Source organism: Lentinula edodes (genome assembly GCF_021015755.1).
Source record: "Lentinula edodes strain Le(Bin) 0899 ss11 chromosome Unknown C8R40scaffold_60, whole genome shotgun sequence".
In the NCBI taxonomy this organism is placed as follows: Eukaryota; Fungi; Basidiomycota; class Agaricomycetes; order Agaricales; family Omphalotaceae; genus Lentinula; species Lentinula edodes.
The window spans coordinates 188,424-203,695 of record NW_025764366.1 but is presented as its reverse complement, the minus strand read 5'-3'; the positions used below and the strand labels follow the sequence as shown (position 1 = coordinate 203,695).

General features: G+C 46.1%; 6 protein-coding genes and 2 non-coding genes across 8 annotated transcripts; 5 read left to right on the top strand and 3 right to left on the bottom strand.

The window, feature by feature from the left end:
* Positions 1–701: 701 nt before the first annotated feature.
* Positions 702–1,064, bottom strand: C8R40DRAFT_1022945 (uncharacterized protein; the record flags this gene model as incomplete). The annotated part of the gene is made up of 1 exon (XM_046223035.1): positions 702–1,064. A coding segment is annotated over one exon (363 nt), but the record flags the coding sequence as incomplete, so codon positions are not given.
* Positions 1,065–2,268: 1,204 nt separating this feature from the next.
* C8R40DRAFT_793652 (uncharacterized protein) lies at positions 2,269–5,513 on the top strand. The gene is made up of 3 exons (XM_046236228.1): positions 2,269–3,550; positions 3,606–3,701; positions 3,775–5,513. Exons 1-3 carry the CDS (start codon positions 2,451–2,453, stop codon positions 5,369–5,371), a joined length of 2,793 nt encoding a protein of 930 aa, XP_046080137.1. The 5' UTR covers positions 2,269–2,450; the 3' UTR covers positions 5,372–5,513.
* A 42-nt stretch (positions 5,514–5,555) lies between these two features.
* On the top strand, positions 5,556–8,066 carry C8R40DRAFT_1132539 (uncharacterized protein). The gene is made up of 5 exons (XM_046229245.1): positions 5,556–5,874; positions 5,934–6,653; positions 6,704–7,459; positions 7,526–7,975; positions 8,029–8,066. Exons 1-4 carry the CDS (start codon positions 5,656–5,658, stop codon positions 7,832–7,834), a joined length of 2,004 nt encoding a protein of 667 aa, XP_046080136.1. The 5' UTR covers positions 5,556–5,655; the 3' UTR covers positions 7,835–7,975; positions 8,029–8,066.
* Positions 8,067–8,675: 609 nt separating this feature from the next.
* Positions 8,676–10,517, top strand: C8R40DRAFT_1220072 (pectin lyase fold/virulence factor; the record flags this gene model as incomplete). The annotated part of the gene is made up of 4 exons (XM_046233255.1): positions 8,676–9,247; positions 9,307–9,406; positions 9,464–9,632; positions 9,692–10,517. The coding sequence occupies 4 exons, from the start codon at positions 8,676–8,678 to the stop codon at positions 10,180–10,182; spliced, it is 1,332 nt and encodes a 443-aa protein (XP_046080135.1). The 3' UTR covers positions 10,183–10,517.
* Positions 10,518–11,747: 1,230 nt separating this feature from the next.
* On the bottom strand, positions 11,748–12,456 carry C8R40DRAFT_1074379 (uncharacterized protein; the record flags this gene model as incomplete). The annotated part of the gene is made up of 2 exons (XM_046226699.1): positions 11,748–12,225; positions 12,299–12,456. The coding sequence occupies 2 exons, from the start codon at positions 12,454–12,456 to the stop codon at positions 11,748–11,750; spliced, it is 636 nt and encodes a 211-aa protein (XP_046080134.1).
* A 724-nt stretch (positions 12,457–13,180) lies between these two features.
* Positions 13,181–13,264, top strand: C8R40DRAFT_t277. The gene has a single exon. It is a non-coding gene; the product is annotated as a tRNA-Trp (tRNA).
* Positions 13,253–15,100, top strand: C8R40DRAFT_1132514 (uncharacterized protein). Its single transcript, XM_046229244.1, has 2 exons — positions 13,253–13,977; positions 14,134–15,100. Exons 1-2 carry the CDS (start codon positions 13,396–13,398, stop codon positions 15,007–15,009), a joined length of 1,458 nt encoding a protein of 485 aa, XP_046080133.1. The 5' UTR covers positions 13,253–13,395; the 3' UTR covers positions 15,010–15,100.
* Positions 15,101–15,107: 7 nt separating this feature from the next.
* On the bottom strand, positions 15,108–15,188 carry C8R40DRAFT_t276. Its single transcript has one exon. It is a non-coding gene; the product is annotated as a tRNA-Glu (tRNA).
* Positions 15,189–15,272: the final 84 nt, after the last annotated feature.

The window sequence follows — 15,272 nt, the reverse complement described above, 5'->3', positions numbered from 1 at the left end:
AGGTCGGAGTCTGTGATTGGATAGCGCTCTATGCGGAGATTTGTTAGGTTTGAAGATGAACGAGTCAAAAAATCATTCATTTTATCTCTAGGCCATGTATGGTTGCTCCCAGGCCTGCCAAATCCTGATGTGCCCCTGATGTGCAGGGAACTCAAAGAAGGAAGTGTGAGAGAGACCAGTATGACTGCCAGAAAACTGGGATCGGCCGGTCGCCTCTGAATCATATGTCGATACGACGAAAGTGATAAAGTTTGAACAGAGGAATTCTCGGTCACGAAAGGTGGTACAACATGAGAAGAATCGTGGATTCGGAGTTCTCTGAGGTTGGAACATATGTTGAGAACATTTCCAAGTTCCCGGTCCCAACTCTGAATATCTAATGTAGTAAGCTTGGCCCATGCCACCCTAGTATTTTGCAGCTGCGCCTTCGATGGAGTGCGGAGATATAGGACAGAAAGCGACCGTAATTTCGGGGAATTTAAAAATTGATTGAAAACCGTTTCGGAATGAGCCAGGCCATTATCATTGAGGGCGAATGTCTCTAGGATTGGATGGGTTTTACCTATAATTCCACCAAATAGCTCCCTTCTCGAATCAGATGTCAAGATGAAGGAGGTTTTTTGCCAACGGGAATGGTGTGCATTCAAAAGTGCACATACAGCTACCCAATACTCCGTCATCCCATATGACCAGAAATCATTAACTTTGAGTGTTAGAGGATGTTGCTGGGAAGATTCAAGAAACAGATTCAAGATAGGGAGTCCTGGAAGATGACGAGGAAATTTCGACCTTTTTATATACATGCGGGACCATAGTTGTGGACAGGATTGCGTAAGATCCCTCCAATACGAACATACATTCTTGAGGGCTAACGCAGGTATGGTTCGCAGACTGTTTGAAGCGATGTAATTCATGTCACAGGCAAAGTCAAAGATAAGGAGCATGATTTCACTGGGAAGTCTGCGTATAGGTGACTTGAGCGAGTGAAGACAGACTTTGTAGTCTGCCAAATGATGCTGTTGGTTTTGGAGGAATGCGATATGCGATTGAAGGCGGTGGATTTCGGATTGTAATCGATGAACTTCTGCATCACAATCGATCTGATCTGCTTCAACATTGTGAAATTGCGTGGCCAGCAATTCTGGAGATTGAGCAGCGGGGCCATGCTCTAAACGGAGTCTTTCACGGACTTTGGGAAAGTCCACAATAGTCCGTAGGCGAAGGATCGGCTCAAGCGTGTTGGTTAAAGACATTGGACTTAGAAGGGCAAAGGTCAAAAATGACTTGGTCGATGAGACAAGCACCAGCAGACTTACGTATCAACGCAAGCAAAGGCCACTGTAAGATATACACCGATAAAGGATGCTGAGGAGTAGGAGGGAATAGGTAAATATGACTCCAGAACATACAAAGGTTCTTATGCATTCATCGATGAATCCAATTACAAAGCCCAGAAGGGGCTTCAATGATTTCGAGTCATCTGTCTGTGGCCGCAGCAGCGGCGCAGCTCGAGACTCGAGTCGACGTCACGTGGGAATTTTATTTCCTCCGCTCGCTGCGAAGCTGGTCGCACAAGTTCACGCATAGTTGGTATCTAATACACATACTCTTCTACCAGCTAATGGCAATGCTGTCCTTCTGCGATGCGCAGGTGATGCGATAGCCTAGCCTATGACGGCAGATTTCACGGAAAATTCCGGAGTTTCAATTGATGAGTTGTCAAGCGTCCGACGTCGAACCTCAAGCAACTTTGTGTAGTGTCTCAAGGAAAATGGGTCTAATATTGCAACAACTGCCTCTGAATGTGCTCTATACCTCCCCCATTGACATGGATGTTCTTGAGCTTCTACTCTCAGGGGGACTTTCTGCTTTGATACTTACTATAAGTGGTTACCCATGGAAATAAAATTATTAAAGTTATTCAAAAAACTATGGATCTGGTAGTACTTATAGTAATATCTCTGCAATTTACATCAACACTTACACTGCTATTAAGACTCAATTCTGAATGAATTCTCAGTTGGTGTAGTACACAACTGAAGTTAAATTAATTGTGCAATGAGGAACTAATCAAGAGAGACAGCCTATATGCACAGTATAGTTATAGTGTCATAGGCAAGGCTGAGCATCTGCAAGATGGTGGATGCAATTCAATGAAATTTTGGACGCTTGAGGACGGAGGTTGGAGGATTTGATGGTGATTGAAGCTTGAAGCAGAGATAATCAATACAATTGGAGGATTTCTCACGAAAGCTCGAGAATTTTCCGTAAAAACTAACTTCATACTAGCCGCGGCAAGTACTACGAGTTTAACCTCAAAAATTCACACTGTCCAAGTCGATGAAAAACATTTGATGACATTCCGTTCTCATCTTACATCTACACACTCTGGCCCCTTGTCAGCTTCCTTTTGACGACGCTTCAGTGGCGATGGAAGTGGTGGGTGAAGAATGAATATGGACAAAGGGATCACACTGTTCAGAAACATTCTGACTTTCGCGTTCCTTCTTTCTCTATTTCTCCACAGAGTGGAGGGAGAGACTCTGGGGCAAACATGGAAAGCTGAGGCGTCAATAACTCCTATTGCTCGATGTCAGGAAGTCATTGGTTATCTTCTTCCTCGGGACTCGTCAAATTCACTTGTCAACGCACCTTTGACTTTTCCGCTGACCACCGACTCTACGTCGACCACTCCGGCTTTCACTTTCACAAACACAATCACATCCTCTGCTAGTAGCACTGTGGTCCCACCACCATCATTCCCGATCACGTCAACGAGGAGTGTACCGTCTTTTACGCCGACGTCGTCGTCTACGATTACTTCGCCGGTGTCAACTTCTACGGATTCTACGGCGCCTTCGTCGTCTGAGACTCAGTCATCTTCAAGCAGCTCCATGACTTCTTCGGAAACTTCATCATCTTCTCAGAGTACGAGCATATCTTCATCTACCACTCCTCCGAGTTCCACTTCAAGTTCATCATCGGTTTCTCTATCGTCTACTTCCCCTCCTGCTTCCACCTCTACAAGCCCCCCGCTATCTTCGACTCAATCCACGACTGTCACAAGCTCAACCACGATTCAGAGCACTTCCGCCTTGTCACCCAGCACCTCGGCACCTTCCACTCAATCTATAACCGGTACGAGTTCACCCGCAACTCCCAATCATACGTCATCATCATCATCTTCTAATCTCTCACCGTCCGGCACGACCTCAAGCCCAATCTTGACTTCATCCCCCGTATCCTCGACGATTTCCCAATCTTCGAATGGTGGAACAAGTACTAGTTCTACATCCAGTGCAACTCAATCGGTTTCAATCGTTAGTGGCTCCCAATCTATGAGTATAAGCGATACCAGTTCCTCAGGCACTATCTCTTCGTCTCAAACCTTCTCCACTACATCCTCTCCGGTTATCACCGGTTCCTTCTCGGCTACAAGCAGTGGGTCATCTGCACTTGCTCATTCTTCCGGTATTATCAGCGGGACGGGCACAGGCCCAGGAACGAGTGAAAATTTGTCTACTACAGGTAGTGGGAGTAGCACTCTGAGGTCAGTATTTTATTCATCGAAATCGGAAAACCAAAATTCATATCATCATACTTAGTACTGGTTCAACCTCAAGCCGGACTTCTTCAGCACCTGCATCGAGCTCTTCAGGTGTAAGTGGGATCGGATCTGGGTCCGGTGCAGGATTGTCCAGGCAAGTCTACCGCAATCCATCACATTGGTTTTCGTCCATGAGCCTTACCTTACCTTTTCTCCATTTTGCACAGACATCCCAATCACTTGTCCACAATTTTGTCTATTATCCTCCCTCTCATATTCCTCCTCTTTCTCATCAGCTCGTTCTATCTTTGCCGCCGAAGGCAACTTAGGAGAGGAATGAACGTTTTTGGACAACGACTGGAATTAGGCGAGACACCAGCAGCGTGGTGGAGGCTTGCTGAGCCTGGAAATAATATCCCGACTTCTACTAATCGTGAACCAGGGCTTATTAAAACGTCTAACGAGGAGAAGAGGTGGCATCAGAACCAGAACGAGGTACCAAGTAGTTCCGAAAAGAGGTCGGTCTACGCGATTGCAGCCTCAGTCGTAGGCCGGGTCGGGGTAACAAATAATTTGAGCCACAACAACAACTTGGGTGCATTGTTTTCAGATGACGAAAAGGAAGGTCTGAACAATCATTTTGAAGGAGGGAGACGTACTCGTGGTGGTCCGATATCTACCTTGGCTGCCTCTGTTGCAAAACGCACGCACTTGCCTTTAGACAGGCAAAACCATCGAAGTGGAAGCGACAACCGTGAACTCGAACATACCTTGCCACCATCTTCATGGTCTACGCCTATCTCGCACTCCTCTCCTCCATCGTCTTATTTTACTCCTTCTCGGAATCATACTCCTTTTCCGTCGTTTCCCTTCACCTTTTATCGTGTTTCCAACTCATCGTCCAGAAATCCCTCTATCTCACCTGTCCAAGACGTCCCTGCAACTGCGTCTGTCACAGACACGGATGTTAGTGACCAGATCTCTTATCTGGAGCCCGTCTCGCATAATAGGTTGATTGATGTTCTTGACACCGAGGTTCAAATACCAGACCAGCGAGGATATATACCCATCGTGCGTACTGATACTCGTGACACGACGGGTAGCAGCACTTATAGCGCCAGTGGGATGGAGTATATCCCCTTCATGCGTCGCGATACAGAAACGGACTCGTATGTTCAAACTGCACCTATAACACCCTCCACCAGGTCTCTCAATTTGACACGGACCCACACATCTCAATCTAGCAAGTCAAATATTGTCGATTCACAACCTTCTTCACCTTATGAAAACGCGTCTGGAATATTTCGCGCTTCGCAAGACTCGCTGCATTCACGGGACACGCATGATACTCGGAACACAAGTAATACATATGCCACACAGAGTACCGTGGATACGACGAGCTCATTGACGTTTGCGCAGCCCAAGGTTATACGTATGCTGGCTTCGCACGGTAATGAAACAACATTAAAGGATGAAACAAGGGAAATTCCTCTGATTACATCGACATTCCATTACTCCCCTGATCCCGAAGACGAAAGGGATAACGCCGTGGGGCCGAGACCAAGTTCAAATGGGGTCTCAGCACCATCATCATCATCAAAAAATCCTTTCAATCCCTCCCATCCACTTTTCCAGCCCGGACCTCCAAATTTTGCGGATCAAGGTAACTTAGAGGGAGATTCGTTCCTTAGGACTTTGGAATGGAGACGAAGAGCAGTGGCGTATGCAGATGGTACGGGTCAGAGACCTTCATTGATGGAAGCGGTCGAGGTGTATTTCTCCTCTAACTCGATTACTACAGACTCGAGCCCGGGTTCCCTGTGAATTTGGTATGGCACCGGGTGTAAGTTTTCTAATAGGAATGAAAGGCCCGAAGTGGTATGTTCGTCTTCTGTGATGTCTGTACCTGTCTGGACTCGCTTAGTATATAGTAACATACCAGAACATACCGTATAATCATTGGCTGCAATTCATTTACATAGAAAGGTGAAGTCGGATGTTTCGGAATCCGAATCGGATGCATTCCGAACCACTTTCCCATAACGAACTGAAATGTCGCGATTGTCTTTTTGGAAACAAACCCACTAAAGTTTGGGAGGAACTCAACCATGGACCATACGCCTGGATCTTCAATATCGACATGGACGTTGCGCACTCCGAAGAGCAATTCCGACAACCCATTGCACAGTAGATACTACTACGAGCGTCTTCTAGGCCCAAACGAACTTGGATTTTACTGGGACAGTGCATATCGGGGAACAGCAGATACTCTACAGCATGCTACCGTTGAAGAAACAATTCAATCGCAACCACAAACACATCTGAATGTGAATTCTTCAATGAACCTCATCATGGTTTGCTCCTGGTACTCACACTTATCATGTAGACTCAGAGCAGGGAAAACGTACACGCTGCATGGGTCACTCTCAAGACTCGTTATCCTCTCCTTGGTGCAATCATTGAAGAGCGTCCGATTAAAAATTCTGTTCCCATTTCCATGACCCTCCCACCAGTTGACGAAGCCGAAGACTTATCTTCCGGGCCCGTACAAAGTACTCCCAAGGAACACATATATTTTGTTGTAGATCCAGCACGCCTATATACAGCTGAATCTCCACATGCTCACCCGCGGGAGGTAGTGTTTCTCTCCTGTGACTCAGAGGAAGAAGTAGAATTTTTAGCGGAAGGAATTATCAACGGATTCGGGTGGCGAGATGTACAGGCTTGGGAAGAAGGAGATATCCCTCAAGGTAGACCTTTTTCGTCAAGACTTCTATCCAACTCCCTCCCAGCATGTCTTTTTTTCATTCGGCGTACCGATTGTCCGTCGACGTTCCATGTAATGATCCACGCCGCACATCTGATCACGGATGGCATTGCAAATTCAACTCTTTTATCTGAATTCTTGGACTTGCTCTCTCGTGGGAGCGGTCTGGATAGTCTAGTTAACGTCCCAGATAAGGGAGCATTGGAGGGACGTCTCAAGCTAAGCATATCTTCAGAAGCACTTTATCCTGATGAAACACCTAACTACTCCAAAGCCAAGCGGAGATGGCACAGGATATTGGGGAAGGTGCTTCTTGAATTAAGGAGTGCAAAACTTTCGGTTGGTCTTTTGTTTTGTATTATATATTGCATCTTATCCTGACTTTATAGGGTGGACATACCCTCCCTCGCATTCTTCGGCCTTCCACCACTTACACACCAGCTCAATCTTCCTACATCACCTACTCCTTCACCCCGTCTGAAACAGCCACTATTCTTGGCAGGTGTAAACAACTCGGAATAACATTTGGAAACGCACATCCTGTCCTGGGACAAGTCGCGGTCGCTCGCGTCTTGTTGCGCAGACGACTGCGCACTTTGTCAAAAAAACGGCAAGGGATTCGCATTGATTCGAGTGAAGACATCGACGACGATGAATGGGCCTATCGTCGACGCGAACCCATGATGACTGGAGGTCCTGCAAACCTCCGACCCTACCTCGATCAGAATTGGTACTCCAGGGGTGGAGCAGGAAATGTTTGTCTGAGTATCAGCTATTTCTTTTTCACTCTCCCTTTCATGCCAATCGGGGAGGTAGGTGAATTGGCAGACGGAAATAATGAGGGAATTTCATCCGGCGACATCAAAATCCCGCCATTTGAAAAAATGCTATCCAGGGCACGATTCCTTCTGAGATGCAACAACATTAGGAGTCAAGCTTCAGAAATTTTTCATCACCCAAGATTTTTGGACATACATGTTGCAAGGATACCAATGCGTATCAAGAGATGCAGACACGCGGCACTAGTTTTTCGAAATGATATCATTAGACCTGAGGTTGGAAGTGATGCGTTGATTCCACCGCTCGAGCAACCTGAAGCTGGAGGAGGAGCTGTTATAGCACATGGAGGTTCAAGTTTCGGAAATGTGGGTGTGCTGTTTTTGAACCATGTTCTTTTATTCATCTGCTGTACTCCTCCTTATTGTTCCTAGTCTGATCATTTAGTACCACCGTATTATCCTCATTCTGCAACTGCTGAGTCAGCTCCGATCCTTCACCTCATCAAAGCTACTACACGTCTGCGCTGTCGCCCAACTGAGCTTTATCTCGGTGCTGCAACTGCTCGAGGACGGCTCAGTTTGAATGTGTTCTGGGATGAGAATGTTTACAAACGGGAAGTTGTGAAGGAGTGGTTGGACGAAGTGAGAGAAGCTACGAAGTGGTTTTTAGGTACAGGTGAGGCGGAATTCGGGAAAGGCGGAGGTGTTGCTCCTCCGGTTGTAGTAATGGCAAAGATGTAGCATTGTACCGACTGTCGATCCTCTTCTTGTTATTTATTTTCAATGTAGCATTTTTTCACCAACCATGATTCCCTGCGTGAATACTTACTATATCAAACTGAACTTTTACTTCTCCAGCTTCCGTTTCAATGAAATCAACCTGTATAGCGGACGATAAGTGCGAGCAAATAAATAACAGTAAACCTATACCACCTATGGATTGTCTGTACGCTGCTTGGCCTATCGTATATCAACGCCATGAATACCAGACAACGACTGCACAACTCAAGACTTAGCTTCAAAGCTTCACGTTTTCGAGTCGTTAACCGGTTACGATACCCTCAAGTGTTTAGTCCACGATGCTCCCTTTTCGTACCCAATGATAGTCCTAGGTTTTGGGATGGTTCCGCGCAAATCCATCTTTAGTCTGAGATCTGAACGTTTTGAATCGTGACAGCGAACATCGGAGAAAACGAAGACAGAGCGGTAGGCGTGAGTTCATAAGTGTTCTAGCGGCCCGGACCGCAATTCTCAATCACCCACCTCCATCAAGTGCGCCGTTCAACAGACCATGAGATGTGGTTTCGATACTGTTCATCTATTTGTATGTTCCAAGTTCCACCCTGACACAAACTCTATGATGTCAATGTGTACAGAAGAGCTCAACCAATTTTATTGACATCTTTCCTTCTTCCCCCAATATCCACCCGGCCATTCTTCTTTGTGCATGACCTCAGTCATCTGGTGCAGCTTTTATACGGTACATGTATGATGCAAGTAACGAAAATCCAGGACATTATGAAATGCAGACATATATAAGGCCTCACTCAATGTATATCCCACTGAACATCTTCTTGATACCATGCTCAAAACAGTACTTCGAATTACGACGACAAGCTTGCTGTCACTGTTGCTTTTATCCCGACTCACGCAAGGTGGAGATGTCTCTTCCACTATCGAAACATCTAACATTTGCGTCGTTGTCCCTGCACCTAATGGAACTGACTCTGCACCAGCTATAATTGATGCGTTCGAACGTTGCGGACGTAACTCTGCTTCCTCTTCCAAATCTCGTGGCAGAGTCATCTTTACAAACACGACATATACCGTCGCAACAGTGATGAACACTACTAACTTGTCGAACCTCGATATCGATCTCCAAGGAACTCTCTCTTGGGACAATTCCAACCTTACATACTGGTTGAACAATTCTCTCCCAGTTGGTTATCAGAATCAGACTAGTGCATGGCTTTTTGGGGGCGAGGATATCAGATGGGACGGCCATGGTCATGGAACGTTGAATGGGAACGGGCAAGTGTGGTATGATTTCAACAATGGAACGAGCAATTTAATTGGGAGACCTCATCAAATTACCATTACCGGAACAAAGGACAGTGTTTTCGAAGGAATCCGATTTATCCAGAGCCAGATGTGGTGAGCCAGTATTAGTGTACTGAAGCTCTAGATCGGCAAATTCTTATCTTTGTACACAGGACGATGACAGTGATCCATTCAGAAAACATTCTCCTCGAGAATATTTATGTCAACAACACCGATACTGAACATGGTCCTGGATTCAACTACTCTCTCATCGTTAACGTGAGCCCGCTCTGAAATATTTCGCGTTGCATTTCACCCCTTGCCTCGCAGACGGACGGCGCGGACACGGTGTACGCCAACAACATAACTTTTCGTGGCTGGACAGTGGAAAACGGCGACGATTCAATTGCAATGAAAGCAAACAGCACGAACATCTTGATCGAAAATTGTAATTTCTACACCGGACTCGGTGTTGCAATTGGTAGTATTGGTCAATATGGTAAGCATTTCAATATCTATCTTCACTCGCCTGGTTCACTTTCAATGCTCTACTTTCAGACGGAGCCTTTGAGACAATCCAAAATGTAACCGCCCGCAACATTTCCATCACCAACATGCCCTTCGGTGCCTACGTCAAAACCTGGACCGGTATATCCACTGGCTACCCACCTAATGGGGGTGGTGGAGGCTTAGGTTTCATCTCCAACATCACATTCACTGATTTCACCCTCCACAACGCCACTGGTATATTCTTGATCACACAATGTACGTCGTACAATGGAATTACAGGAAACTGCGATACTTCGAAATTCAATTTGAGGAATATCAAGGTGGAAAAGTGGAAGGGGTTCGCTAGTAGTGCCGTAGTGGGGAGTATGCAGTGTAGTGCGGCGAGTCCATGTACGGGGATCGAGATTGAGGATGTGGAGAATGGGATTGTGGATCCGGTGAATGGGACTAGGCCGGTGAACTACCTGTGTGATAGTGTGGTGGATCCTGTTGGATTTAATTGCACGGGTCCACCGTGGGCGGAAAGTAACCGGCGTTGAGAACGATTCGGAAGTGTGTACACATGCACCTACATGTACCTATGAACAGACCGCTTTTCTATGTATTCTATTTCTGATTTCAGAAGTACATAATCCCTGGGGCAACATGGTCTGCGAGGATCGAGAGGATCTAGAGACTGCACGGACGGCATTGGATTGATTGGAGTATTGGAATGTTTATGAGCATGTATGTTAGGAAGGTTGGAGCGAAACAAGGGGGTGGTGATACTCCAGCGGAGGATTATTAACTTAGTACTGTTTGGAAGTTAAGAATTTGAAGGAGGATTGAGAACGGATGTAAATATTGGTGTTATACATAGACAATGATGTTGTACATATTACTTGATTTTGCGGGCGTCGTGATTACTTTGATGTAAGCCAGTTCTTCGAGGACTGCTCAAGTCTTAGAGCAGAAATTCAAATAACAAGCAAGAACGCGTAAACGTGCAGGTCACAGACGCAACAGCAGGTTACGGCGGGCGCTTAGGGGCGCTTGTAACGGAATGTTCAAAAAGCTTGTCCACAACCCATTCGTTCCTTTTCTCGTCAGTATCCAGATGTCGGTTAGATCGCTTTCAAGTCACAGCACCTCTGCGTTTAGTACTATCCATGGCTTCCCTGAAGAGGACCTACCGTCAGGAGGGTAAGGACAATCCTGGCTATTTTCCCGCTCGACTTGGGTAGCCCCTCGAAGGTGGTCGTTTTTGTATCGTTCGAAAACTAGGATGAGGTCAGTACTTGAGTGTATCTTTCTCATATCCATTTTTTCTTTTACTGACAGTTGATCCTCTCCTATCTCTGGAGAATGGACTGGCTACGGATTCTCTGGGCGCTCATAGGCGCTCATACAACTGTTACGGTCCATTAAATGTATTCCTCGATCCTTCTTTACCTTTGCCATCTCAAGTTGCTCTATTCAATGGATTGTTTTGTTAGAGAGAGCTATCAGCTGGTCCGGCTCCGGGTATTACTGTGCTCTCTCTAATTTCGGATTATTGAATAAAAAGACATCAAACACAGTAAGGCAAGAATTGAACGTGATAAATATCATCAAGAAATAACGACAATACGTAGGAGTTGAAATCCGGTCTGCAAGTAGTACATAATTCCCCCGATTTTCGAAATATCAAGTAGAACTGATTCCATTGGAAGAATATTCTAACAAGAATGAAAAAAACTTTCCATTAATTCCAACGGATAACGCTTCGTCAACAACGACATTGCAATAGCAGACGTTAAGTATAAAGTAAACAGAGAACTTTTTAATTTTATATACCCAAATAATGACCAAACGAAACGAAAAAATGCAGGTTCCCTATCGGGGACATGCGTAGGGACTTAGTTGCAAGAGGAGGAGTAGGAAGGGTGGGGGTGAGGAGAAGGTGTAGGTAAGAGGCATCAGTAGATGGGGAAGGGAGGCTCGAACCAAGCAAGTCTACAGGTCTCGGACCGAAGGAAAGGGTCTCGGACCAAAGGAAGTAGGGACAAGAATGTGGGCGATGCGTGGAGGAGGTCGTACGTACGTACAGAAGATAAGACAGCAGAGATAGCGTACTTGAAACCTCTCAGGCAAAAACGATGAAGTCTCTCTTTTCGTCTTCTTCCTCTTGGTCATCACCCCAATAACGACTGAGATCGAACCAACCACCATGGGCGTGTCTGTGTCCGTGACCTTGAGCAACCCCTCCAAACCCATTTCTATGTCCACCTTCCATTGCCGAGGAAGGGACCGAGTCAGTTCCTTCAAATCCCTCAAATTGATCGACACCACCTGAACCATTTGATAACCCATCCATGCCCTCACTGACACCAATCTCACCCAATACATACGACGCAGCGACGGGAGCCGGGCTCGAATCTTGCACCGAAAAATCCAAATGCGGCCGTCTCGACGTTTGTGCCATCCGGTGAGTGACGACGTGGGTAAGCATTACGAAGAGGATGAGGAAGAGGATGAGTAATGTACGAGCGGTTTGGGCGCGTAATCCGACCCCGAATGAGGCATTGGGATTGGATTCAGCAGCGGCAGCGGCTTTGGTCCAGCTGGATCAGAAGAAAAAGAGAAAGTATAAATTGGTTGTTATGCGTACAATATGAATGAATGAGGAAGACTTACTGCAATCTAGCGCCGAGCCTTTCGAAGAAACCAGGTTCTTTTGGTGGGGCAAGGAAAGCAATGCTGTAGTCGTGTGCAGAGGAAGGCGAGGACGGGGTGACAATGATTGCTGGCAGAGGTGACTTTTCTGACGCGAGCGGCAGGGAGAGATCTGTCATGAACGGATGGGAAATATTGATGGTAGTGAGTATGGTAGTTAAGAATTTAGGTTGAAGCCATCAATGTACCTAAAGGCGCAGGTATAAGAGTATAGTCCAAGCGCTGTGGTAAGCGGTGAAGACGAGGCGCTGAAAGCACAGCAGCAGTTCAAATTAGCACAGGCCAATAATCGAATGAACTGCATACCAGGTTGACGAGGCATACTATCTTCAATGTACTACGTGTCCTGTAATTCTGTCTATAACACCGCGACAAATCGAAGGGCCAAACAAACAAATAGCTGTTTTGTGGTAGTGAGGTGTATGAGGAGTTATAGGGTAGATTTAAAACCCTATACAAGCCGAATCAAAGAACGTAGATTGAGCAAAAGAGCGTGTAGGAGACTAGCAACGTAGGCCAGAAGAGAAGCGGCGAAGGTGGTCGATTGGAGAAAATCCGAAAGACGACGAAGACAGAGGAAAGATAGAAAGACAAAGCAAGGAACAGGAGAAATTGGTGGAAACGATGGGAAAATTGATCGATTGATCAACATTCAATGCATATCGGCAAACACCGAGATTTACCAGAGACAATCCTCTCGAGCGCAAGCAAGTATGTATGCGTTCGTATGTCAATTGGCAAAAATAATCTTCCCTCGGATTTTGTAGATACTTAGCAAACGAGAAACTTGTTGGACTATCCAGTTAATCAAGTTAGTACGAGCAATATGGGTGTCTGATCACAGACCCCGTAGCTCAGTGGTAGAGCGTGAGATTCCAGAGTAGCGGAATTTCCTCAAGGTCATCCGTTCAATCCGGGTCGGGGTCATGTGTTTTTAACATGCTGGTTATTTATTTTTGCTTGATTAGTTGCTGTACAGTGTCACTGTCAGCATGTAACATTGCAATATATATACACAGTAGTACATGTCTTTAACCTCCTGAGCGTTCACAAGCTGTATGTCTTTTTCTCAAGTAGGTGGCCATCCAAACTCGATCCAATTGACCGAAGATGGGTCACTTCTCATCAAACCGGCATTACCATTAGAACATGAATTTTACACACTCATGGCGCAGGCGAGGGCTATGGATTCAATGGGTTTGGCAGGAGGCGAGGGAGATGGGGTCGGCAATGAAGGAGCACTCAACGAACGAACTTTACACGGTCTCAAGAACCTTAAACGATTGAGCAGATTCGTGCCAGAGTTCTATGGGACATTGAGGGAAGAAAGTATCGATGTAGAGACGTTGAATGCGGATTCGAAGGACATTGGTGACGGAGGCATTGGAGCGATGATGTTCAAGGATACATCGAATGCTATGGTCGACGCTGTTGCCCTAAACAAATCTTCACGTCAGCATCTAGTGTTATCAAATCTTCTCCACTCTTTCACTAAACCCAACGTCCTTGATCTCAAGCTCGGCACTGTCTTGTATGATGAGCTAGATCTAGAATGTAGCGAGGCCAAGAAGGCTCGGATGATAAAGGCGGCCAGAGAAACAACTAGCGGAGTGTGCGGGATACGAATAACTGGATTTCAAGTAAGTACTGTCCCTTGTAGTTTTCTCGACGTGTCTCTCTAAGATCTTCAAGCTAACGATTCGAACTTCGGACGCATATATCTTCTTACTTCCGTTCCTCTTCAACTTTTATTCATTTGTGCTTGTTCATATCATTGCACTCTCTTTGTGTCACAGGTTCATCCTCAACCTTCCGCTTCCCCTGTGAACACCGGCACGAACGCAGTTTCTAAACAACTCACTCCAATAATCACAACTAAATTATATGGCAAGTCACTCAAGAAAGAACAGCTCCCTGAGGGAATGAGGAGAGTATTTCCAGTTTTGGGTGAACCTGTCCCCATCGCTATCCCTGAAACTACGTCTGCTGCGGGATCTGCTTCGTCTTCCGGCTCATCCACGCCATTCGAAGCCTACACCTCCTCGACCGCTTCCTCGAACGTCCCATACTCTGATTCCACATTCAAACAGCTTCGCACAGACCTTGGTCTTCCTCCTGACCTTCTTCTTCCGATCTTACGCTCAATCTATACCTCGCTTACACACCTCCATTCAATTATGCAGGGAGTCGAACTACGCATGGTCGGAGGCAGTTTGCTGGTAGTATGGGAAGGAGACGAACAGAGGGCACGGGAGGGAGTTGAGTGGATGAAGGAGAGAGAAATCAAGATTACGGAGAGAATACGACAGGAGGCTGATGTCGAAGGGAATGAAGACGATGATAGTGAGTATATTGATAGTGACGATGATGATGAAGGAGATACGTCCAGTGACGAAGACAACGAGAATGTGTCTGCGCACGAACCTAGCCCCGATAGCGCTAGCGCGTTAACAGACGAGACTAACATCGCTTCAAAATCCAAATCCAAACCTTCTTCGAAGTCCCATCGCCGGAAACCGTCTGCACCATATGCTTTATCCCTCATCGACTTCGCGCACACGCGATTCGTTCCTGGGCAAGGTCCTGATGTTGGAGTGTTACTGGGGTTGGACACGTTTGCTAAGCTAATTGAGGGAAGAATTCTCGAGGTAGGAAGACAAGGCTCGAAATGAAGTAGAGTAGTTATTCATTTAATACAGACATCTGCTGTGAAGATTCATGAATTCTCTCTGCGATGAAAAAAAAAATATGACCAGAGTCTCGAGTCAACTTCCGACACGGGGAATCGAACCCCGGGCTATCGCGTACAATAAATGAGAGGATATAATGTTAGCCACTACACCATATCGGACCATGATTAGAATTTCTATTCTGCAATCACTACGTCGTACGTATACAATGCTGCATAAGGAGAACAAGCAATGCAAGGTCAAAA

Coding starts and splice junctions, on each gene's coding strand:
- C8R40DRAFT_793652 (XM_046236228.1), top strand. CDS start 2,451: ATGAATATGGACAAAGGGATCACACTGTTCAGAAACATTCTGACTTTC. Junction 3,551..3,605: donor AGTGGGAGTAGCACTCTGAG/GTCAGTATTTTA, acceptor CATCATACTTAG/TACTGGTTCAACCTCAAGCC. Junction 3,702..3,774: donor TCCGGTGCAGGATTGTCCAG/GCAAGTCTACCG, acceptor CATTTTGCACAG/ACATCCCAATCACTTGTCCA.
- C8R40DRAFT_1132539 (XM_046229245.1), top strand. CDS start 5,656: ATGGACCATACGCCTGGATCTTCAATATCGACATGGACGTTGCGCACT. Junction 6,654..6,703: donor TAAGGAGTGCAAAACTTTCG/GTTGGTCTTTTG, acceptor CTGACTTTATAG/GGTGGACATACCCTCCCTCG. Junction 7,460..7,525: donor GAGGTTCAAGTTTCGGAAAT/GTGGGTGTGCTG, acceptor TATTGTTCCTAG/TCTGATCATTTAGTACCACC.
- C8R40DRAFT_1132514 (XM_046229244.1), top strand. CDS start 13,396: ATGTCTTTTTCTCAAGTAGGTGGCCATCCAAACTCGATCCAATTGACC. Junction 13,978..14,133: donor TACGAATAACTGGATTTCAA/GTAAGTACTGTC, acceptor TTTGTGTCACAG/GTTCATCCTCAACCTTCCGC.